This window comes from Penicillium soppii, assembly GCF_028829465.1.
Source record: "Penicillium soppii strain IBT 18220 chromosome Unknown utg000001l, whole genome shotgun sequence".
NCBI lineage: Eukaryota > Fungi > Ascomycota > Eurotiomycetes > Eurotiales > Aspergillaceae > Penicillium > Penicillium soppii.
Window position 1 is genome coordinate 2,861,384 of NW_026643231.1, and position 23,370 is coordinate 2,884,753.

General features: G+C 50.7%; 7 protein-coding genes across 7 annotated transcripts; 2 read left to right on the forward strand and 5 right to left on the reverse strand.

Annotated features, from left to right (window-relative positions):
- Nucleotides 1-376: 376 nt before the first annotated feature.
- On the forward strand, nucleotides 377-3,370 carry N7529_001086 (Hexokinase N-terminal; the record flags this gene model as incomplete). The annotated part of the gene is made up of 7 exons (XM_057236617.1): nucleotides 377-554; nucleotides 612-1,027; nucleotides 1,074-1,899; nucleotides 2,168-2,286; nucleotides 2,337-3,153; nucleotides 3,210-3,286; nucleotides 3,344-3,370. The coding sequence occupies 7 exons, from the start codon at nucleotides 377-379 to the stop codon at nucleotides 3,368-3,370; spliced, it is 2,460 nt and encodes an 819-aa protein (XP_057103420.1).
- A 497-nt stretch (nucleotides 3,371-3,867) lies between these two features.
- Nucleotides 3,868-10,151, reverse strand: sec16 (COPII coat assembly protein SEC16; the record flags this gene model as incomplete). Its single annotated transcript, XM_057236618.1, has 3 exons — nucleotides 3,868-4,445; nucleotides 4,501-7,048; nucleotides 7,101-10,151. The coding sequence occupies 3 exons, from the start codon at nucleotides 10,149-10,151 to the stop codon at nucleotides 3,868-3,870; spliced, it is 6,177 nt and encodes a 2,058-aa protein (XP_057103421.1).
- A 753-nt stretch (nucleotides 10,152-10,904) lies between these two features.
- Nucleotides 10,905-14,678, forward strand: N7529_001088 (aminophospholipid-translocating P4-type ATPase NEO1; the record flags this gene model as incomplete). Its single annotated transcript, XM_057236619.1, has 1 exon — nucleotides 10,905-14,678. One exon carries the CDS (start codon nucleotides 10,905-10,907, stop codon nucleotides 14,676-14,678), a length of 3,774 nt encoding a protein of 1,257 aa, XP_057103422.1.
- Nucleotides 14,679-15,324: 646 nt separating this feature from the next.
- Nucleotides 15,325-16,503, reverse strand: N7529_001089 (uncharacterized protein; the record flags this gene model as incomplete). Its single annotated transcript, XM_057236620.1, has 1 exon — nucleotides 15,325-16,503. The coding sequence occupies one exon, from the start codon at nucleotides 16,501-16,503 to the stop codon at nucleotides 15,325-15,327; it is 1,179 nt and encodes a 392-aa protein (XP_057103423.1).
- A 1,184-nt stretch (nucleotides 16,504-17,687) lies between these two features.
- On the reverse strand, nucleotides 17,688-18,497 carry N7529_001090 (uncharacterized protein; the record flags this gene model as incomplete). The annotated part of the gene is made up of 1 exon (XM_057236621.1): nucleotides 17,688-18,497. The coding sequence occupies one exon, from the start codon at nucleotides 18,495-18,497 to the stop codon at nucleotides 17,688-17,690; it is 810 nt and encodes a 269-aa protein (XP_057103424.1).
- A 630-nt stretch (nucleotides 18,498-19,127) lies between these two features.
- On the reverse strand, nucleotides 19,128-20,855 carry N7529_001091 (putative MFS sugar transporter; the record flags this gene model as incomplete). Its single annotated transcript, XM_057236622.1, has 2 exons — nucleotides 19,128-20,227; nucleotides 20,285-20,855. The coding sequence occupies 2 exons, from the start codon at nucleotides 20,853-20,855 to the stop codon at nucleotides 19,128-19,130; spliced, it is 1,671 nt and encodes a 556-aa protein (XP_057103425.1).
- Nucleotides 20,856-22,265: 1,410 nt separating this feature from the next.
- Nucleotides 22,266-22,937, reverse strand: N7529_001092 (uncharacterized protein; the record flags this gene model as incomplete). Its single annotated transcript, XM_057236623.1, has 1 exon — nucleotides 22,266-22,937. One exon carries the CDS (start codon nucleotides 22,935-22,937, stop codon nucleotides 22,266-22,268), a length of 672 nt encoding a protein of 223 aa, XP_057103426.1.
- Between the last annotated feature and the right edge of the window lie 433 nt (nucleotides 22,938-23,370).

The window sequence follows — 23,370 nt, forward strand, 5'->3', positions numbered from 1 at the left end:
CTTTGTGTAGTGAATAAGGTGGCAAATGGCTAATATTGGTTCATGACTTGAAAAAAGGGTTATTTTGCTTCGAGATCTCTGACGAAATCTCGATATAAACCCTATGTGAGCAAGATATGCACTATTTCTACTAGTTCAGATCCCCAGATGCAAGGAGAAAAAGAAATACTTCACGCGAATTATTGTTAATATAGGAATTATATCGCTATAAACAAATTACCTGAATGGGGGTTTGAACCAGTTTCTGAGGTTACAATCATTATGCGGTCATAATGGCGTTTCCGGAATTGACCTGAGCCCAAAGTAGGGCTAAAGATATCCCCGAAGATCGAGGAAATGTAGAAGACGAGCACGCTTTAACAACAGTCCAACAGTCATGTCGAACTTTCGATATCGACCAGAGATTCTGGATGGTGTGAGCGATGAGCTGACCAGAGAATTGAAGGAATGTGAAGGCATGGTTATAGTTGATGGACCCAAACTGAAGACGATCACCGATCATTTCGTCAAGGAGCTGGAGAAAGGACTTTCCGTGGAGGGCGGATGCATTGTCAGTACCTTGTAAACGAGATTGATCTCCAATGAATATCAATGCTGACTTGAATGACGAGAGAAGCCCATGAACGTAACATGGATATCGAGGTACCCAACCGGTAATGAGAAAGGACGGATTCTGACCATGGACATGGGAGGGACAAATCTACGCATATGCGACGTATGTCTGTCCACAGGAAGGAGAGACTTTGATCAGATCCAGCGGAAGTATAAGCTCCCAGATGGAATCAAGACAAGCACCCTAGAGACACTGTGGGATTTCATAGCGGATCGACTATCGTCTTTTCTGGATGATCACCAAAACGGTGAAGAAGAAAAAAGGCCACTGCCATTGGCATTCACCTTTTCATTTCCTGTCGACCAAAGGTCTATCCGGAGTGGAACCCTGCAGCGGTGGACGAAAAACTTCAACGTGCCCGGAGTGGAAGGGAATGACGTCGTACCCCAAATAGAAGCTGCACTGCAAAGAAAGGTCAGTGCCAACCAGTCATTGAAAGAGTAGCAGCTGAATGGGCTAGAATCTCCCGGTAAAAGTAGTGGCCCTGATCAACGACACGTCGGGAACGCTCGTCGCGTCCCATTACCGGGACCCACAGGTCAAAATCGGCAGCATCTTTAGCACCGGTTGCAACGCGGCATATATGGAAGACTGCCGGGATATCCCCAAGCTCCGTGAGTATGGGCTTCCAGAAGACGCAACTGTAATCATCAATACTGAATACGGTGCCTTCGATAACGAACGCAAAGTGCTGCCCCTGACCCTGTTCGACCACCAAATTGACAAACAATCTGCTCGACCGGGCACTCAAATCTACGAGAAGATGGTGGCAGGGCTATACATAGGCGAGATGTTGCGACTGATGCTCTTAACGATGCATGAGAAAGGGGTAATCTTCAAAGGGCAAGACGTAACCAAACTCCGGACAGAAAATGCACTAGAGGCCTCATTCCTGTCAATCGCCGAGTTGGATAATTCTGAAGGTCTGACGGACATGAAAGCCGAATTCTCAGAGATCCTTAACTTGAAAAGTACGCTGGACGAGTTGAAGGCGTGCCGTTATCTTATCGGGTTGATCGCGACGCGTGCGGCGCGTCTTTATGCATGTGGGATTGCCGCCATTTGCAAGAAGAAGAACATTCGCAAGTGTCGCGTTGGAGTTGATGGGGCGGTGTTCAGTAAGTATAGTATGTTTAAGGGTCGAGCAACGCAAGGTCTTCGTGAAATTTTCGATTGGGAGCCTGGTGAAGAGGATCTTATATCTCTCAATGCAGCGGAAGACGGTTCTGGCGTGGGAGCAGCTTTGGTGGCGAGTTTGTCTCTCGATCCAAGTGAACTGAAAGGACGTTAGAAACAACAGCAATATTAGCAATAGAGTCAACAAATAGAATTATTCTGAGTAAAAAGATGCCTACATAAGTGTGGTTACGCAAAGTGTGCAAAGTGGTAAACGAAAACATTGAAGCGATAACGATAAGCTCGCTTTGACATCAAACATTCCTCCGCCAACTACTTCAGTCATGCGATTCAGAACACAATTGAGGGACAGCAGGACCTTTTCCAGTAAGTCTGATTTATTCAGTTGAGAAATATCCTCAAAACTAACCAAACCAGAGCTCACTGCGTCCCTCGCCTCTCTGGGTAAGGTGTGCTGGATGCGCTTGGAAAGCGAGGTTGTCCGATTTACCATCATCCCTGACCAAGGTACCCAAGTATGGGCCACAATACCAGTCGTACGTAAGCCACCAACTCATTGTGTCCATATCCTAGCTAACTCCCCCAGGGTACCATCTTCGATGACACAACCTACGAACTCGAATCCAACTCCGATGCCATAAACATCGAAGTGAACATCAGCGTCCTGAACCGCGCTCTCCGCTCAGCATGGGGCTCAACACACACCCAGCTCCGCCTAACAAAAAAAGACAAACAACCTCTCCTAGCCTTAACCGTCCTCTCAACAGAATGGACAGACGGTAACATGGCCCTAGCCACGAGCACGGACGACATATCCACCAACCCAACCGACACAACGGGTGATCGCGGGCCCCGCGAACGCCAGACCTGGATCACGCAAGAAGTGCCCATCAAGATCCTGCACGAGTCCGCAGTCGAGGGTCTACACGAGCCGCACTGCCCAGACCCAGAGGTGCACATTATCCTGCCCAATCTGGCCCATCTGAAGAGTATATCTGATCGATATACGAAACTCGCGTCAACGGGATCGAAAGAGAAGCCCGGCGTAATGGCGCCCGAGGCACCGGGCATGAACTCCGTGTCGTTTAGCACAAATGCAGGAACGACGCTGTCAACGAATTCCTCGCCGAAGCTGGAGTTGTCGGCTAATATGCATGGCTCGCTGAGGCTGGCTATTGCAACTGATGAGCTGCGCATTGCTAGTGTTTGGTCAGATCTTGTTAATCCGCCGCTGGATCCGGCGCAGATGACGCAGGAGCAGATCGAGCAGCTGCCCAGTGAGCGGAATAGAATGCGCGAGGCTAGGGAGGGGGATGAGTCTGGTTGGGCAAGGGTGAGGATTGATGGGAAGGATTGGAGTCGGGTACTTAGTATTGGGAGACTTAGTCCTAAGGTCGTTGCTTGTGAGTATGGTGACTATCTTGAGATTGATCGGATATTGACTTCGTTGCTTGGATAGGCTTCGTCAATGATATGGCACTCGTTCTATACGTTTATCTGCCGGGGAGTTGGAATGGGGAGGAGTCCTGTCTCACTGTGAGTTGAAGCTGTCTAAAAATGTCCCCAATGAGTTGCTCTTTTAATGACGTTCAGTATTATATCAATTCCTTTACAACATGAGTCCACCAAAACCAAGCCACGAACTTTACGACCGAATGAAAGCGTTCAAAATCCGAATCAATTATTAGAAATTGGTATTAAGACAGTGCATAGCACAAGCCATGCAAGAAGAAACCTCCAGATCGTAGATTCCAACGGAGGGGAGGGTGATATACATAATGCCAGGAGGACGAGCCCTCGACTCCATGGATGAGGACGCGCCGAAGAACAAATAAGCTATGTGCAAAAGCAAGGCTTCGAGGTTCAGTGGGCGAGAACGCAGGGGCGTGTTTGCCTGAGGCCAAAACACATGCAAAATGCTTGGGGGCAATGACAAATGTAGCAGGGGGTGTATTATTCAAGGGTTGGGGCAGGGGTAATTCGTCAAAGCAATCATGGAATAACAAATAAAATGCGTAGCAATTAAAAAGAAAAACATAATAAAACAAAAGAAAAGGACATTATAGAACTCGGTCAGGGCCTAAGCACTATATCGGCCATCCGTATAGAATTTCCGATTATTGGCCCATCACGTCAACGTAACGGCCCTTCTTCTTGCCGCGGATGGTGTTACCCTTGCGGGCCGTAGGCGCACCAATCAAGTCATCAATCGAGCTGGCGTGAGTCAACGACGACGAGGGACGGGGCGGCGGTCCGCTGGAGCTACCCGGTGGTGTTGGCATAGCCGCACTGGTAGAAACGGACCTAGGGAGAGGGGGCACTGCTAGCCCTGAGATACCCGGGCTTGACGAAAGAGGCGCGGCGCTAGATGAAGAGGGGGGTCTGCTGCCAAAAGCGGACATCGCCGGCAGTTGAGGGACCGGAGGCACTCCATTTGGTGGCATGCTGCCTGAGCTCGTGGTGCGACTGGGAGGGGCAGATACTCGGGGCGGAGGTGGGGTGGCGCGGACAGGTGTGGCACTGTTTGGGTCTTTCTTGTTGACCCATTTCTTCAAATCCTTGTCGAAATAAAATGAACTCTCCTCGCCGAGCTTGGCTTTGATGGGACCGCCACCGGAGTGGTTGTCTTCCTTCTTGGCTCCACCAAACCAGCCACCAAACCAGCCCTTCTTGCCAGGCTGAGCATCTTTCTTAGCTGCGAGAGAAGTAATGTTAGCAAGTTTTTGAACGTCGGGTTTGTTGATACATACCATCTTCTTCAGCGGCCTTGGCAAACGCCTCCTTGGCCAGACGGTCATTCTCTGCCTTCTGCACAGCAGCAGCTCGGGCAGCAAGGTCATCGTCGTCGTCATCGTCCATGAACGACTTCTTCTTTGGTTTCTCATTTTGTTCTTGAGGATCATCGTCCATGTTTGAGCCAGCGCCATATGGATCGTAAGAGGAACTGCCCCCGGCCGGCTCGTAAGAGCTAGTGGCGACCGGCTCATACATGTTGGTACCGACCGGCTCATAAGACGAGTTCGCAGCGGGAGGCGCGTAAGGTGAGTTTGAGGCGTCCACCCCAGCAGGCATGCCGGGAGGTCCTTGGTAGTAAGGAGACTCGGTGGATGCAGCAGTCTGTCCTGTTGGCTGATAGAAGAGACCATTAAGCGCAGACTGTGGGGCTACAGGAGCCTCGGCAGCGGGCGACAAAGCTTCTTCCACCGGAGCGAGAGGAATATAAGAAGAAGATGGCGGAGTTTGTTGGTATCCGGCCGCAGAAGCATTTGGAGATCCATATATAGGTCCGCCGTATGACATCTGACCATCAAGCGAGGGGGAAAATTCTTGTGAGCTGCGACGTCCAGTGGGCGGGAAGTATGGGTTTGATCGCTGAGAATCCATCGAGGATCTGCCCTTGAATTGCTCGGGCGAAGCGTTGGGTGCATACTGGCTCGACGGGTGATACTTTGAGGCGCCGCCTGCGGGAATAGGCTGTACTCCGGCTCCGGGGCCAGGATAGGATCCGTAAATATCAGACACTGACGGCGAGCGGCTGATCGTAGGGGTTCCGGCGACGTTTGCGAAGGGACCGATGTCTCCTTGCTCACCTTTGCCGGATCCAGTCGATGCAGCGTCGCTGTCGTCTCCTGCCACGAAGTTGTTGAAGCGAGCCCACATGGAGCCTGACACCTTCTCCATGCTCGGTCGAGAGATCCAAGAGCCGCTTTCCGTTGTTGTTTGGCGGAGGCGTGCACAGAGCTCCTCAACTTCCGCAAAGAGGTGCTGGTGGTAGTATGACGAGGGACGAGTGGTTGCTTTCAGAGCCGACGCAACAGCATCGCAGTAGGCTTGCGCCTCTGTGTTACGCCCTCGGTCAACGAGGCACCTAGCATTCAGTATCTTGAATGACAGCAGATGGGGCAGATTGGCAGTGGTTGAGTTGCCAAGAACAGATGTAGCATACTCGTACGCCTCGGTCAGCATGATAGCATCTTCATCTAACAAAGAAGAAGGCGAGCGCTGGTGGTCAGCACCAAGCAGAACTATATTGACCTGCGGGTCATCAGGGCCACCGAACACGGCAGAGCGCGAGAAGATGTAGCAAATATGCGCAGCCTCTGTGCGTCCGTAAGATGCGAGTAGTTGCCCAAGCGCAAGGAGCGCTTGGTGGTCCTCGGGACTACGATTGCTCAACACCAGTCCCAGTGTGTCTCTCCACTTATCTAATCCTTCAAGGGCATTTCTAGTAGCGCCCTGGCCATCGGCCTTGCTGATCAACTGCAAACCTGCCCGTGCAGACGGGGGTACCAACTCATCGATGCTTTCTTCAACGTTACCACCGAAGATCTCGTAAAGCGCTGCAAGTGAGGCGGAGTTCTCGCTTCTGGATCGAACTTCACGGCGAACGAACTCCTGAGTGACCTGTTTCCCGATGGACTTGTCCATGGTGGAGGCGATGAGCATCGCATGTCCCCATAGACGACGATCGACGGCACCCCAAACAGCTTTCTCGCGATCGCCAGAGATCAAGTGGAGCTGAAGTTCCTCAAGCCATCGGGCGTCAATTGCATCGGACTGCAAATCCACACCCGAAGAATCTACTCCACTGAATGCCGCATTACTGCCATATGATCCATCCGCATCGGGAGTAGGCAGGTTGGGAAAGATAGCCTGGCGCAGAGACTTTTGAATTTCCGGGGAAGTTTCCAGTTTGCCATCGTTTTCTACCAACACTTTAACAACCTTCCAAAGAAGCGTCTTCTCGTCGTGGCGCTTGTGCATATCCGATTGAACTTGGTCGAAGCTTGGAACGCCGACATTCTCAAAGGCAGCAATCCTGCTAGAGAGCCACGCAACCAAATCCTTCTTCTTGGATTTTGTCTTCAGAGGGCCGGGGTGCTGTGCAATAGTATCAATGGACGGCAGCCATTCGTTCAGCTTGGAGATCTTTGTTTCACCGGGAGTGGGTTTGATCATTGGCGCCACTTGACCGGCTGAGTATCGGGGAATGTGTCGTGGGAAACAAGATACCATAGATCCACCAAACCCAAACTTGAAGATCGGGGCACCCTTCCAACGTTCTAAGGGATCCTGTTCCTGTCCATCCCTGGGTGCAATGAACTCCAGGTGCTGGGTGACAGCCCGATTTTGCGGAGGAAGCTGCACAGGCGCGTATGAATTCACTGTCTTTGTTGGAGATCCCGAAACATGCACCGAAGCTGGTCTTTGGAGTGTATTGATGGTTTGGCCAGATGAGCGCGGGCTAGTCATGTCCCGACCAGGTGATTGCGTTTGAGACCTGCGAAGAGGACCCATCTGGATATCATTAGGGGGGGGGGGACAATGGTGCATTTGCTGCCGGGTGGACGGCAGGATAGTTGGAAGTTGGCGCAAGACGCTGGGCAAAGTCATTGATGTAATCCTGTGGAGCATATCGTCCATGGGGTGGGGATGCTTGAACGGGTGAGCTCGCACTCTCTCTCCGCGCAATGTTGACAGCGGCATTATGATGCTGTGGGGCATAGGGTTTGGCCATGGTCTCGAAGCCGGATCCCTGCTTGCCTGGTGGAGAGAGGTTGATCGCAGGCTCGAGCGTTGGTGGTTTTTGTGAATTATCGGGCTGGTAAGAGACTTTCTCGTGATATGCGAGGGGGCTCGATGTACGTGGTTGGAAGGGCAAGCTCTGACCGGGGACATTCAATGGCTGCGAAGGATACCTGGGGCGTTCCCCGGCACTGGGAGGCGGCGCAGGAGAATATCTTGGCAGCGAAGGGGGCTTTGACGTCAGCTGCGAGCCAAGCGGCTGAGGAGAATACCTTGAGATAGCAGGAGGACCAGCCGGTGCACTCGATGCCAAGCTAGCATACGGATCCAACTGTTCGGGGGGTTGAAGCGCAGATGAAACTGGGAGCCCAATTGGCTGCGTCGTTGCCGGTGCAACAGAGGCATATGGTGCTAGGGCCGGGTGAGGAATAGATGCTCCTGCGGGTGGGTATTGGCTCTGCGGAGGAGGGATGGCTGACCCCACATTTGCATATGGATTATGAGCTGGAGGAAGAGCGGATATTCCCCCGGCTGCGTATGGGTTCTGAGGGACTGGTGGCATGGGGGGTGCCATTGCAGTCGGGGCGGGGGCCGCCTGCGGATTAGGAGTATAACGACCTGAGCTAGCAGGTCTTGATCTCGGCGGTGGCATAGGAAGCTCTTCGTAGAAATTCTTGGGCGCAGGTGGAGGGGCCGTAGCCGCCGCAGCACGAGCCGCCGGAATAAATCCAGTTGCAGGAGGTGGCATGCCAGAACCTCCTGGGGGAGGAGGAGGGGGCATACTGGTCACTGGTGGACCAGTCTTACGGGTAACCAATGGCTTTCGTGGCCTGGATAAATCATCTGGGAGATCGTAAGGAGATTTGTAACCCTGTTTTGACTGTTCCGCAAAGCTCTCTCCTCTGGTTACCACTGGATTCGGTGGGTTTTGGGGGAAGTATGATGGCATGGCAGCGGTTGATGGCGGGGCGGTTCCTGGTATAGGCAGCCCGCCTAGTAGATCCGAAGTCGATGGCTGGTGGGGCGTATGTACGTCCGTGGCTGGTCTTGACTGCAAATAGGGCTGAGGGGTTTGGAAGGGGCTGTTCAAACCTGTCGACAGCACACTGGTGGCAGACTGAACGGGAGTTTGCTGAACGGGGACTTGAGGAGGGACTGGTTGAGTGGATTCGGTATCCAGCAAGATATCGTCGTCATCCAATGCCGCCTCCCAACGAGCTGCCAGATCATCATCTGGTGAATCGCCTAATTCGGCTTCCCATCTTGCTGCAAGCTCCTCTTCCGAAGGCTCGGTCGCGACTTGGGGCTCGGTTGCTGGCTGTTGCTCAACCGATGGTTGTGGTTCAGATGTCACCCCCTTGAGGAGGTCATCGAACTGCGCTGCTGCCGATGCGTCACTCACTGGAGAGTCAAGGCTGAATCCAGCAGACTCCAACACCTGTGTTGTGCTCTTTCGGGTAAGGTGGGCGTGAGTCTCTTCTTCGGTGTGCTGCTTCGAGAAGAAATCATCTCCTTCCTTGCTATCCTCCGTTCTCTCCCCAGAGCCGAAAAAGTCATCCGCGGTGTCCTCATCATTGGCGAAAATGTGATCAATAGAGCTCTTTACTTCCACTGGCTGTTCAGGTGAAGCAGGTGTGGACTCGTCCAACAGAGGAACTCCTTCCTCGAACCTGGATTCTGCCTCTGGCGGTGCAAAAATCGGTTTTGTCTGACTTCGGAGTTGATTATAGAAGTCATCCTCATCCGAGTCAACACCACCGTTCGCCCCATTGGCCCAAGGAAGATCATTGTGATTGTTCGCGGGCTGTTGCGCAGCCGGTGGATCGGAAGGGGTTTCATTGGTCACAGGAAATTCTTGTGCAACAGAAGTCGACTCAGTGCCGTTTTCCATTGGCACATTGGTCTCCTCTGCGAATGGAAGGACACGGTTGCTTTCATGGCCGAAGGGAGCATTGGTAGGCACAGGTTCTTCCGCCGCCGCTGGTGCAGCTTCTTCAACAAAGTTCGACTCTACAGTATTCTGAGGTTCGCTTAAGCTCGAGTCTGGTTCAGAAATCGTAGTCTGATTTTCGCATGGCGGGGCCTCGTTGGTAGATGGTAAAGACTTGCTCAAGTGTTGTTCAAATGTGGCCCAGGGATCTTCGGGGTCGGTATCGGCTTCATCGGTTTGGGGGAAAAACTCTTTTATAGGACTTTGTTGCTGGTTATTACTGGCCTGAGAACTTTCCAGCACGGCTTCGGCTTCGGGTGCAGCCGTTTGCTCATCCGTGGAAGGCGCAATCTCTCTAACAAAAGTCAAGTCCCGGGCAGCTTCTTGCTTGGCCGCAAGAGTGGGTATGATGGGATCCGAGACCTGTGGGACAGGAGACAGAAGCTGCTCTTGGCCAGCGGAGAGATTCTCGGTGGTCTCACGTTCGACTTCGGTTGAAGGTGATTCTGTCTGGACCGGCTCGGGCTCTGCAGCATGTGTCTCCGATGGTGCCAGCTTTGTGACGGCGTCTGAAGTGTCATTAAAGGATGGCGTAGTGGGGGCTGATCCGGTTGTTCCACTTGAAATCTCAGCGCCCTTATCCACTGTGACAGCATTCAAAGACGGTGCCTCATCCACAGCAGGTGATGCGTTATTCACTAGCTCGTCCATATTCGTGTATTGAGCGGGAGTCACGTCGACTTCATCTGAAATATCCCACGCGGAGAAATCATCGCTTTGAGGGGAGATCACGTCGGCCAGTGAGTTGTCTTTCGAGTCGTCCGCCGCAATGAGATCTGATAAACCTCCCTCGGTCGAAGTCATCGTAGCTGTATTCTTACTGTCCTCAGGCCATGATGCCGGGTTCCATGAGCCCGTTACATTTTCGGTCGTTTGGTGCGCCATTTTCTTTGGCGGCGTTGTCGATTGTCAACGTGACTGGAGATGGGGGCGCAATCCGGAGTGATCAACCTGACACGTCTCCAATGACGCCTCAGGAGATCAACAATCGTAGGGAGAAACGGGAGTTGAAGGAGCCAACTTATGAATCCATTAAATGATGTAGATATAAAACAGAGTACCAAATTCAACGAAAGAAATCAATCATACAACGCATTCGATGACAAAAACCACGTAGTTGGCCGGCGGATTGGTATGCGACAACACCCGCCCGAGTGGTTAGTCAGCCCAGGCTCAAACCTTGGTTCAAGGTTGTCCCGTCCCGATTAGGAAAAATACAAACCTGTCTGGATTAACTAATGATCCGCCTTATGTCTAACCTTAATTCTGCAGTGCCATTACGTCAGCATGGATATCCCGGATTTATGCGCTCATGTGATTGCGTGGCCGATGTCCAGGCAGTCGTCGATGAACAACCTTGTAGGCTCCGCGCGGTTTCCACAGTATATTCTTCTTTCTATTTATTTCTTTCATGAGCGCGCAAATTGATTACTTGGTTCAACATAGCAAGGGGTTCCTCATCCGACTGCAGCATCTACATTCTTTTATCATTATGCTGCATGTGAGTCTCGATCAATGCCACCACACATGACAATATATTTGAAATGAAATGAACCTTTCTTTGATGCAGCACCAAAAAGCAACACGCCACATTGAGTGAACGACAATTTGGTCTAAACCTCCCAAACTCTCTCGAGAATGCCTCCCTCGCCCGAATACGAACACCCCCTGGACTACACTGATGCGCCGGACGACCTCACGGAGTCGGATGACGACTTGGACCTAGAAGAGCTAGATCCCAGTACAACATCACCTCAACAAGCTCGTGAATCTCAGGACTACACCGGCCGGAAACGAAGCTATGGACCGGGCATCGCGCTACGTAACTTGCGTGTCGGAGCCGGCAGTCGATGGAGGCGCAGTGCGTCGGGGCGTGGGGATTTCGACGACGACACTGATGCGCTGTTGCAAAGCCCAGAAGATCAAGATGTGCGAGACTCGCATGCAAGCTCTCGGAATTTGGAAGAGGACGGTATACCGCTATTAGACCGCCGCGCCTCCACTCGAGATCTCGGCGATCAGCCTCCCAAGAAACGTGGTCTTTTGCGATTCCCATTCAAAACACCCAGCTTTTGGCGAGGAAAATCCATTCGGCTTAGATCCAATGATAACGAGTACGCAAACCAACCTCCTCGCGAAGTTCTGGTTGGGCAGTACCAGGCTGCCAAATACCCAGCAAATGTGGTCTCAAACGCAAAATATACACCGTGGAGTTTCCTACCCAGGACTCTCTACAACGAATTCTCTTTCTTCTTCAACATATACTTCCTGTGTGTGGCTTTGTCACAGGTTATTCCGGTGCTACGAATTGGTTACATGTCATCTTACATCGCTCCTTTGGCTTTTGTGGTCTCAATATCGCTGGGCAAAGAAGCACTTGACGACATTGGACGCCGAAGAAGAGATGCCGAGGCCAATGCAGAGGAATATTGCACTGTCACAGTGGGCAGGAATAATCCGATGGAAGTTATCAAAAAGTCTCGAGACTTGAAAGTTGGCGACATTCTCAAAGTTCGCAAAAATCAGCGTTTGCCCGCCGATGTGGTCATTCTCAAGAGCATTTCGAATGACTCCGCTTCTCCCCGTCAATCTCTCGCCGAGGAGCCTGCTCCGCAAGAACCTACCGATTTGCTTGAGTCAGGCCAGGGGTCTTCCGAGTCAGCAGCCAACACCGCTCTAACTGGCGCTCCTGGTGCAGAAGATTCATCTGCTGGTGACACTTTCATTCGGACCGATCAACTAGACGGTGAAACAGATTGGAAGCTCCGGCTACCGTCGGTACTATCGCAATCGATACCTTTGGCTGACTTCGGTCGACTCCAGATCACGGCCAGCGCGCCCGACAAGAGAGTCAACGAATTTGTTGGAACCATTGAATTGGGAGCGCCCACCAGCTTCTATGATGCCCACGTTGACAAATCATCCGGCTCTACAAACAACGGGCCAGCTCCTGGAGAAAATCAGTCCGCTCCATCGGCGCCTCTGACCATCGATAACACTGCTTGGGCTAACACTGTCCTTGCATCAAATACAATCACCTACGCCGCCATCATCTACACGGGATCTCAAACCCGTGCTGCACTGTCGACATCAGCCTCTCGATCAAAGGTCGGTCTGCTTGAATATGAAATCAACAACCTTACCAAAATTCTCTGCATTCTCACGCTTACCCTCTCAATCATTCTTGTCGGGCTGGAGGGCTTCCAACCAACCAATGACAAGAAGTGGTACGTCGCAATAATGATCTACCTCATCCTCTTCTCCACAATTATCCCCATGAGTCTTCGGGTCAATCTAGACATGGCCAAGTCGGTGTACGGGCGATTCATCGAGCGCGACAAGGACATCCCGGGAACAGTCGTCCGTACCAGCACCATTCCCGAGGATCTGGGGCGAATTGAGTACCTTCTTTCAGACAAGACCGGAACATTAACTCAAAATGAGATGGAGCTGAAGAAAATACACGTTGGCACTGTGTCATACGCAAATGAGGCTATGGACGAAGTTGCCTCTTTCATACGTCAAGGTTTTGCGGGTAACGCCTTGACTACGCCTTCAACTGTTTTTGGAACTCAAGCCGGCCATGCCACGGCACCTCGGTCAAGGAGGGAAATCGGTTCGCGCGTTCGCGACATCATCCTAGCACTTGCTCTGTGTCATAACGTCACGCCAACCACCGAGGATGAAGATGGCCAGAAGGTAACGAGCTACCAGGCATCGTCTCCGGATGAAATTGCTATTGTCCGGTATACCGAAGAGGTTGGGCTCAAGCTCGCTTATCGAGACAGGCAGAGCATCGTGTTGGAATCTACCGACTCCAAGCAAGTCGTGGTCCGTGTCAAGATTCTCGATATCTTCCCATTCACCTCTGAGAGTAAACGCATGGGGATCATTGTCCAATTTCAACAAGACGAAAGCGTTCTGGAGTCTGGAAAAGATGACAGCGAGATTTGGTTCTATCAAAAGGGTGCTGACACTGTCATGACATCTATCGTCGCGGCAAATGACTGGCTGGATGAGGAGACTGCAAACATGGCTCGAGAGGGCTTGCGAACGCTTGTCGTTGGACGCAAGCGCCTCTCAACACAGCAATATCAAGATTTCTCTGCCAAGTACCGACAAGCATCATTGTCTCTCCAAGGCCGAGATGTAGGAATGACAAAGGTCGTGAGTGAATACCTGGAACAAGACTTGGAGCTTTCTGGTGTCACTGGTGTGGAAGATCGGCTGCAGCGTGATGTTAAATCGTCACTTGAGCTCCTGCGCAATGCAGGCGTCAAGATCTGGATGTTAACTGGTGATAAGGTGGAGACCGCGCGGTGTGTCGCCATCTCAGCCAAATTAGTTTCCCGGGGCCAGTACATCCACACCGTCACCAAAGTCACAGACAAGTCAACCGCCCAAGAAGCGCTCGACTTTCTGCGCAACAAAACCGACTGCTGTCTACTCATCGATGGCGAGTCCCTCAACCTCATGCTCGGCCAATTCCGAACCGCATTCATTTCCGTCGCGGTGCTCCTCCCCGCAGTGATAGCATGCCGATGTTCACCAACCCAAAAGGCCGAGATCGCAGACCTGATCCGCCAGCACACCAAAAAGCGCGTCTGCTGCATCGGCGACGGCGGCAACGACGTCTCCATGATCCAAGCAGCCGACGTCGGAATTGGTATCGTCGGCAAAGAAGGCCGACAGGCCTCCCTCGCCGCCGATTTCAGCATCACTCAATTCCACCACCTCACCAAGCTTCTGGTCTGGCACGGCCGTAACTCATACAAGCGCTCCGCCAAACTAGCCCAGTTCATTATGCACCGCGGCCTGATCATCAGCGTCTGCCAAACCATGTACAGCATCGCCAGCCACTTCGATCCAAAGGGCCTCTTCATTAACTGGCTCATGGTCGGCTACGCAACAGTCTACACCAACGCACCCGTTTTCTCCCTCGCCTTCGATCGCGACGTCGACGAGCGTCTCGCCAACCTCTACCCGGAGCTCTACAAAGAGCTGAAGACGGGCAAAAGCCTGAGCTACCGCTCGTTCTTTGGTTGGATTCTTATATCAGTTTACCAGGGCGCTGTGATCCAGGGTCTTTCGCAGATCCTGTTGGATACCATTACCGGGCCGCAGTTGATTAGTGTTTCGTTTACCGCGCTTGTGCTTAATGAGTTGGGTATGGTCGCCATCGCAATTACCACATGGCACCCTGTTATGATCTTCTGCTTGATCGGTACTCTGCTCATCTATGCGGGCAGCGTGCCTTTCCTGGGTGAGTACTTCGATCTGAGTTTTGTCATCACTCTTGATTGGCTGTGGCGTGTTGCTGTCGTGTTGGCTGTGGCGCTGGTTCCTGTCTGGGCTGGCAAAATGATCAAGCAGTCGTGGCATCCGCCGAGTTACCGCAAAGTTCGAGGATAAGGTTGTACGGTGCATTTTGGTTGGTTCCTTAGACGTTTGTTCTTCGCCTTTTTTTCTTATCTTGGCTACCCTTGACCTAGTCTGGTGTAGTTCCTGTATATGTACTAAGCATTTTGGGCTGTGAAGAGCATGTGGCGTTTGGTCATTTGGCCCATATTGAAAAATAGTATTTACATAGAGTTTTCATACCTATTGTGTCAATTTGGATTTAGTCTGTAGCAGGTGCAACACATATCTATGCCCAGTGGTCAGTCGTTAGGATTTGTGAGAAAATCTCTAAGCTTCTTACAGATATATATATATATATGTAACATATACCATAATTTCGCAAAGAATGGCTGGGCGATTTGTCAAATGCCGCTTGAACATGCACCCAGTCTAGAACTTAGGTACCCCGTGAATGCACGTTCCGATGCGAGAAAAGGAGGACTGAATGTAGGTCTTGAATGCCTTCCTTAACTAATTGCCGACAGTATACTCTTCGACTACAATGCTCATGTCATGATGAGAATATAAAATGAACATGAGAATTGAATCGGCCATGTGTTATAGAATGTAGACATTATAATTGTATTCATTACATTTGTTTGTGCAGAACGCTTACACGCCCTGTTATCACGATTGGCGGCACCCAAAAACCGTGACATTATGCAATTTTCAAAGTAATTCCCGCAGCTTGGCATTCCAGCTTTAGGCTGTCAAACATACCATTCAACCCCTCCTCATCTTCGCTTTGAATGCAGAGCGTTATTTGTTGAAGATGAACAAAATCACGTCTCTGACGCACCAGTTTGGAAAGTTCTGATCGTAGCGGGAGGTGATGATCAATCATCACGTCTATGACTTCCAGACTCACGAGTGAGTGCGGCAAGGATTCAGAAAGTGATTCCACATCCGAATGGTTATTGTGATCACAAGGCAGCCTCATTAGGTGGTCGTGTCGGACTGTAAGCTGTTCCAAAACAGTAAAGGCTTTGAACGACCCGAAAGGAGTTTCCACAGCTTCCATCTCTCCCAATCGATCTCTGTAGACATCTCCATAGCAGATACGCAGAGCCTTGAGGGTTGTAACAAAAGGAAGAATGGCGGCATGAAAATCTGCAGCGTTGAAAGCCTCCTCATCATCAATCTCATACTCGTCTGCCTGTATTTCGACACAGATAGAAATCTGCTCAAGACCCGTACACAATGCCAGCCAGTCAAGCATACCGCGGCACCAATAACCCTCTTCTACAGTGATATCCCGGACCGGGCATGAAGACTGATGAATATTAAGGTCCAGGCTATCGTCATCTTTCTTTTCTCCTATTGCAGTTCCGTAGATACGTCTAACGGCAGGGAAATAAAAGAACGGCGTCAAAAAGTCCGAGTCGATCCATGAAGCCCCCCAGTTAACACAGGCTCGAACCTCTTCTAGGTGAGGGAACGGAACACCCCGATGGAATGGTTGCTGACGCTTCGCTGCTTTGAGCAAGATATCAGAGATGAGGTCGGAATGTTCGTGCCCGAACTCAATGATTTGGAGGTTGTTTAGTCGGACAAGCAGAAGACCCAACCATGCTTCTGCACAAAGTCCCTCTCCATAAAGATGCTCTTTCCACAATTCTCGTTGCTCGCGCTCTTCCTCGGGGAAGATTTCATCCAGTGCGCCCTCAATAAAGCTGCCCATTTCGTTATCCATTTCCACTGGGTCATTCTGATCACATTGTGTCCAGCACAGGTCCAATCGATGGACTTGCCTGGCGAGCTTTGGCTGTCTCCATATGCGCATGATAAAGTGGATAAACTTCTTGGAAAATGTGTCCGAAGAGATGTATGAATACATTAAAGGTGAGAAGACATCGTGGAATCGCCGGCAGCAAAGGCTCAGGGAATGCAGGGTTGACTGGGGGCAGTAACTTTGCTGTATATGCTTCCCAATCAAAAGAAGCATTTCATTCGGCAATTGATCCATGATCTATGGAAGCTTGATGAACTTTGAAAGAAAATCACATAAATAATTGCGATATTGGCATATCCGACTTTTTTTATACCCCAACTCAGTGGTTAGCTAGGCGGATTGAGTTTTCGATATCGCCTTCTGTCTCAGAACATACGCTAGATGGGCCCTTGGCACAGCGACGCCAAGCTTCAAGACTATTGTGTTCATTTCCTTGTATTTCGACAACCGTCAGTGATTTGCTCTTCGAGTGCCTGGCCACTGTCAAAGTCTGTCAAATAGGCACCAGTCTTAGGTGTCTACCTAGCAACGTTCGACCTGGAATTAAGCAAACTTATTTATGGCTCATATTACAAGATTTCTGACTCTCGCTGCCTAGATAGCTCCACTCTAATTATCGCTCAACGAAAATGCAACGGAAAACTTTAAACCCTAAAACTCTATGCGCGCTAAGGCGTTGGCGGTTAGGCCAGAAAAGAGTTGCTCAGTCTGTATTGGTCAAGCCGATTTCGAGAATCACTGCAAAGACTTACCTTATTTTAATGATTTTAATGTGAGCTTTCAGTCGAAAATTTCAGATACAAACGGGCTCGTAATTCGGTTCACCATTTTGTTTCTCAAATTCTATTATTAGTGACGCCAGGCCTAATATAGTTAGTAGAAGACAACCCCTTGCTCATAGCCTGTATTTAACACTAAATAACTATGCCGCTCCAATAACCTAACGGCCTCGCATCATATCAATCGAATATTGTTGAATTATTCTGCAGAGGCTAGTTTGCATTAGAACTCCCGATACTCCGTAAAGCTTGGGCGAATTTAATGTTCTATTTTTCATTTGTGTCCACTTGAGTGTTGAGATGGATTCACTCTAGATTAAGGTTGATTATACCTTCGAGAGAGCTTTGATAATCTTCAGTAATTGGTACGATTCCCTCCCTTTTTCTGGGATTTCACCAAGTCCGTTGCACGAAATAGCCAAAAAAGAACGCCAAGTGTAAATCGATCGTCCACAGTGGAGTCTGGCTCTCATCTATAGATCGATAAATATATACGCAAGAGCGCATTACCTACTCATCACCCGCATAAACCGCCAAAGCATCAAACAACCTCCCAAACACACCCCCATGCCACCCTTTTACCGCCTCCCACTCCCCCTCGGGCAAAGTCCGGGAAGCCATCACCAACCAAGCCCCAACAATGAAATCCGCATAACACGCCGTCTCCCCAATAAATGGTCCCTCGGACGCAGTAAACAGCTTCGCCAAGCCGCCAAGCATGCGCTCAAACGAAGCAATGATATTCTCCCTCACCTCCCCCCCAACGGCAAAATCATCCCAGGAGCTCACTCCCGCCCGCCTCACAAACTCAGCCTTGGATGCCTCCTCGGTAGCAGGATCAAACGGCATCCTGTGTGCCATGAGAATGACGTGTGCAGTGAACGCCGCGTCGACGTTCACGTTGAAGCTCGCGTATTGTGGGTACTCGGAGTCGTCGCATTCCGATAATGGGATTAGGAGTTCGGATTCCGGCTTGAAGACGTAGTCCAGGGTCTGTGCGGGGAAGAGATTGCCGCCCGATGTGGGGTATTGCTTTTGTAGGTAGACTGCTATGTCGAAGGAGTCGCCTAGTTTGCGGCCGGTTGCGGGGTCGACTAGTATGGGAAGAGTGTGGAAATCTGTTCCGTCGGCGAATTTGCGGCAGGCTGGGATGGAGAGCGATTTGCGCACGTCTGGGATGTCCGGGAGTTGGACCCATGTTGTTTTGTATGGTGTTTGTTTGAAGTTTAGGGCTAGGCGGGTTTTCCAGGGGTTTACAGCTGTGTTGTTCTTATTTGCTGGGGGCCGCATGGCCACGTCGTAGAATTGGAGTTTTTCCATTGTGGTTTGTGTGGTTTTTGTTTTTGGTGTTTGGTTTCAGTGTTGGATGTTTGTCTGTAGGATATTATAATTGATTGTATGGGTGCTATATTTATGTGTATGGGTTGAGGGAGTTGTAGTTGATGTGTCCGCAGTCAATATGATTCAGGGTGAGTCAGAGTGGGGTTAAATTGGGGGGCAAGCGACGATCGGTACTTTTTCCAAAATGAAGCTCTATTGGATATTTTAAGGCTGATAGCTTTTACATACCTACGATGTGCTATACATCTCACATATTCTCAAGATTAGAAGCAAGCTTATCGCCATGGGGAAAAACATACATGGGAAGTACCTGCCTAACAGTACTAGGTGGCGCTAAGTCACTAATACCTAAAGTTTACATTTGCAAAGGTCGGCGGAAGATGTTCAAGAATTGATTTTCGCATTTCAAATAATATCTTTATAACATGTCTTACAAACATAGTATTGACTATCAATCTTGCTGTTACTATCAAATCCCTATTCTTATTGCTCTCGCCTATACTTCGTGCTCATATAAAACATACATACACACGTAATTAGTAGTAATATAGAAGGTAGAATATCATAAAACACAGCACATCACAACTTAAACCACAACAAATCCACCATTCAGTTATATGGCTCAGGCGAGAAAACCTTCTTCAACCTAAACCTCGCCAGATCCCTGACAACCTGCGCAGTCTGCTTCAAGTTCCTCTTAACAATAACAGCCGTTGGCAACGAAAACAACTCATCAATCTCCTCCAGGGACTTGTTCTTCGTCTCTGGCATGAAAATAATCTGATAAGCCCATCCCAAAACAGCAATCCCACCATAAAACCCAAGCGTGAGCCCAATCCGCTGCATACTCTCCATCATCCGGGTAAAGTTATACGTAACAATGAACGAGCACAGAAACAAGTTCGCATCCGCAGTCGTCATTCCATAAGATCGCAGATATGTCGGAAACACCTCAGATGGCACAACCCACGTCAAGCACGCATAAGATCCAAAGAACCCCATGTACAAGATGATTCCAGTGAGGTAGATACCCTGCGCGGTGGCCGGGTATTTTTGCGCGTCGATCGTGTACCCAACGCCAACGAGCACAAGTCCGATAAAGAACCCCGGCAGCATCGCGTTCGCCCAGTACCGCCGCCCAAACCGCTCCATATACAGCACTGCCGGGATCGTGCCGATAAGCAGTGCACCACCGCCAACCAAAGACATGAATACCGCGTCTTTATCGCCGAACCCGATCGCTTGCATCAGCGTAGACATGTAGTACATTACTGCGTTGACGCCGGTGAATTGGCCCAGGAAGATCATTATGTTTGCGTAGACAATGGCGCGCCGCGCCCGCGGCACAGTGAAGAAGTCCACCCACGGGTATTTCTTTGACTGTGCTTGTTCCTGACGCTCGGCTGTGACCGCCTGGCGCATGCCGAGGAACTCGTCTTTGGCTTCGAAGTCGTTGAAGCCACGGATTTTCTTCCACACGGAGTACGCTTCGACTTCGCGTCCTTTGTGCATGAGGAAACGTGGGCTCTCGGGGAGGAAGAGCATGCCTATGAAGAGGATTGTCGAGAAGAGGAGCGATGATCCCAGGATGTAGCGCCAGTTGCCAGGGACGCTGACGAACATTGCGGCGACGGCGTAGCCGAGGACTTCGCCGAAGGCGATGTTCAGCTGGTAGAGCGAGACGAGGTTGCCGCGGATTTTGCGCGGGACTGCAGCTGTTAGTTGAGTCTTTATATGATGGTTTATGAATGGTGCTTGATACATACCGCATTCCGCGACGTAAACAGGGACCGTGCCGCCTTCGAGACCTACGCCAGCGCCGAGGATGAAGCGGCCGGCGAAGATCATGCCAAAGTTGATGGCGCCAGCTTCGAGGGCTGCGCCGATGGTGTACAGTACGCAGGAGACGATGATGGCCATCCGTCGGCCGAGGTACTCGTTTGCTGGAGAGAGTAGAAGAGCACCGGCCACGGCGCCGAGGGGCATGCCTGCATTTACAAGACTGTTGTCTGCGGAGCTGAGGTGCAGATCAACGGGGAGGTAGAGATTTGCACCGCTGATGAGCGATTGGTCGAGGCCGGAGAGCATGCCGCCCATTGAGGCGAAGGCAACGAGGATGTAAGTGAAGGTTGCTGGGTTTGCCATGGAGAAATTGAAGCGGGACTTGGGAAGCTCGTGGAGTTGGTCTTCCAGCTGTTGGATCTCGGCGTCCATGGCTGCTTCGGTGCGGCCGTTTTGGAGCTTGAATTCTGCTACGTCATCCATTTCATAGGCGACTGTGTCTTTGTCTTCAGTGTGGAGGCCCGGGGGGGCCTCGACATCTTTGAGGTCTGCCATGATGGTATGGCCCTTGAAGGGAGTATCTATCTATTCACTGGAGATATAACAGTAACTGAACGGTAAAATGGAATAATATAGAGAAAGGAATGAACGAGAAGGTCAGATTCATGAGGGAATTGAAGGCTATTTGAAGAGCCGAGGACGACCAGAACGGCTACATGTCACATGGCAAGACTCGAAGCAAATTCCATCTCCGACGCTAAGATGTTCTGGAGTATGCACTCCGCGTGGAGAGACAAGTGGATGTTCGGGACCAAGCACCGGTCCGGGGAGGTCCAAGTGAGGAGAAAGGGAAGAAAGAAAATGCGGTCTCACCGGACCGCAAAACAGGACTAAAGAAGAATTATGCATGTCGATGCAGGGATCAAGAATGTGGAGGAAGAGCCGGGACTGGGGGGAACTCCAGAACCCGGGGCTATGGACGAATGATATCGCGAAGCTGGTGTGTCTTTGCGTTTCAAGGCGCATCATACTTTTCATATACTTTTAATTCGAATTAAGTCTCATACCCGTTGATCGCCACCGTACTACGTGACGGTATAATATCAAGTAGTCAGGCCAAGTGATGTCGGCATTCTGGAATATTCCCGGCTTCCCGTAGTTAAACACGGGCTTGGCCGTAATGCTATGTAGAAGAAGACAATCCCGAGACAGGTCGGCACGAGCGACGAATATGAAGAAAATATTGCATTTCCATCGGCCATCGTAGGGAATATTTCGGGTTGAAAAGACGCTAGATCGGCAGAGTGCGAGGTCACTTACTACTAGGTTTGATTCCCCGTGGAGAAAAATGCTTATCGGCGACACTTCGGGGAAAATACTATAACTAGTTAACATACGGAGTAAATTTAGTTAGTTATATGCTTTATTATATACTTCATCTTAAATCCAATGTTCAATATCAAAGCGAACTGGGCTAACTCATACTATATACTAGGTCAGACTCGGGAGATCACGGCTACAGAAACGGGAACTATGGGCGAAAACGCGGGATTTTCCCCAGCGCAAGCCGAGCTGTTCATTCGCTGCTAACACACTTGGGTTTTCGGTGGCTGACGCTAAGTAATTCTCGAGCGAAACTTTGACTTGGCCAAAATACGTTCCACGCCAATCATAGACCGGGAGGTTGTCGCGTATGCTAGCTGTGGGAAAACGTGGACTGATCATTACCACATTGGTACTGCATTGGTGGCATGACAATCACTCGACGCTGGACGTTGCGTAACGCGAAGTACAGTGTGAATTTAGCCTATTGTAAGACATGCACGTAAGACACGGCCAAAGTGAGTGAATCCTGCGTTGAATTCCCCGAGATCGGCAGAGAGGAAATCGATCTGCCTGATCCCAAACATGTATGTACACAAACACAGAACAGAAAGCACTTAAATTCGAGCTGCAAGCAGTACACTACCGTTTCGGGAACCCCACCGGCTTCCTCACACTAGGATCGACGTTCGGACTAGGAGACCTGCCGCCTTGCAATCGCGCCCGTAGACGGTCCTGCGCAGAGCCACCCCCAGACCCCGCACGGTCGAGATTCGGCCGACTCTGCGAAGACTGCGACGAGCCCGAGCGCTGGCTGGGCAGTGGTCGAGCGCCGTGCAGACCAGATACTGGCGAAGGCGAGTGCGACTGAGAGTGCGAAGGTGACTGGAAAGAGCCCGACGGCGCGCTGTTTGCTGCGGCCAGGGGTGATGCGACGCCACCGCGGCCGCGACGGAGACTCGCTGTCTGGGGGTTTTGTTGTTGGTGTTGGGCTGGAGAGTCGCCCCAGAGATCGCCTAGACCGCCACTTCGGCCTGAGTGGGCGGGGGCTTGGCCCGGAGGGAGTTGCGAGGTTGCGATTGTGCGGGAGGGGGCTGACGCTGGGGCTTTGGGATCCGCTGGGAGCCAGGGCGGATATGGGCGGCCTTTTTCGTTGTAGTAGGCTCGTAGGGCGTTGGAGATGTGTGAGCAGTCTTCATTGTCTGGGTCGTCGCCTTCGTCGCCTAGAGTGATGGCACGGCGGAGATTGGTCAGGCGAGAGCCGAGGCCGGAAATGGCAGCAGAGGTGGTGAAAGATGACAAGTATGAGCTCATTTTGGAAGTTTAGTTGTAATGATGTGCAAGTGGATGCTGGAATGCGGGGTGGAGCTTCGAGCTTCGAACTTGGGAGGATGTTATGCAAATACGTAGTGTTGATGATGATCACAAGCCAATATGAGTTGGGGGAGCACAAATTATTAATTTAGCAGAAGAACCAGCTCCTGGAGATCTGAAGATGAAGCTCAAAAGGAAACTGAAACCGAAGGAGACGCACTTGCCACGTGATCACGTGTTTCAGTCTTGAGTCCAGCGCTTTGAGAGAACAAATATCTCAGCTCTGAGCACAATATTGTTGATTTGTTGGCGTTGTTTGATTTGTGATTTGGCTTCAATTAAAAACATCAGATACAAAGATAAAATAAACAAAGATCCCGTATCGTAAAATGCAACAACAGGGTATGATGCCTGATCACTAGCACATATAAAA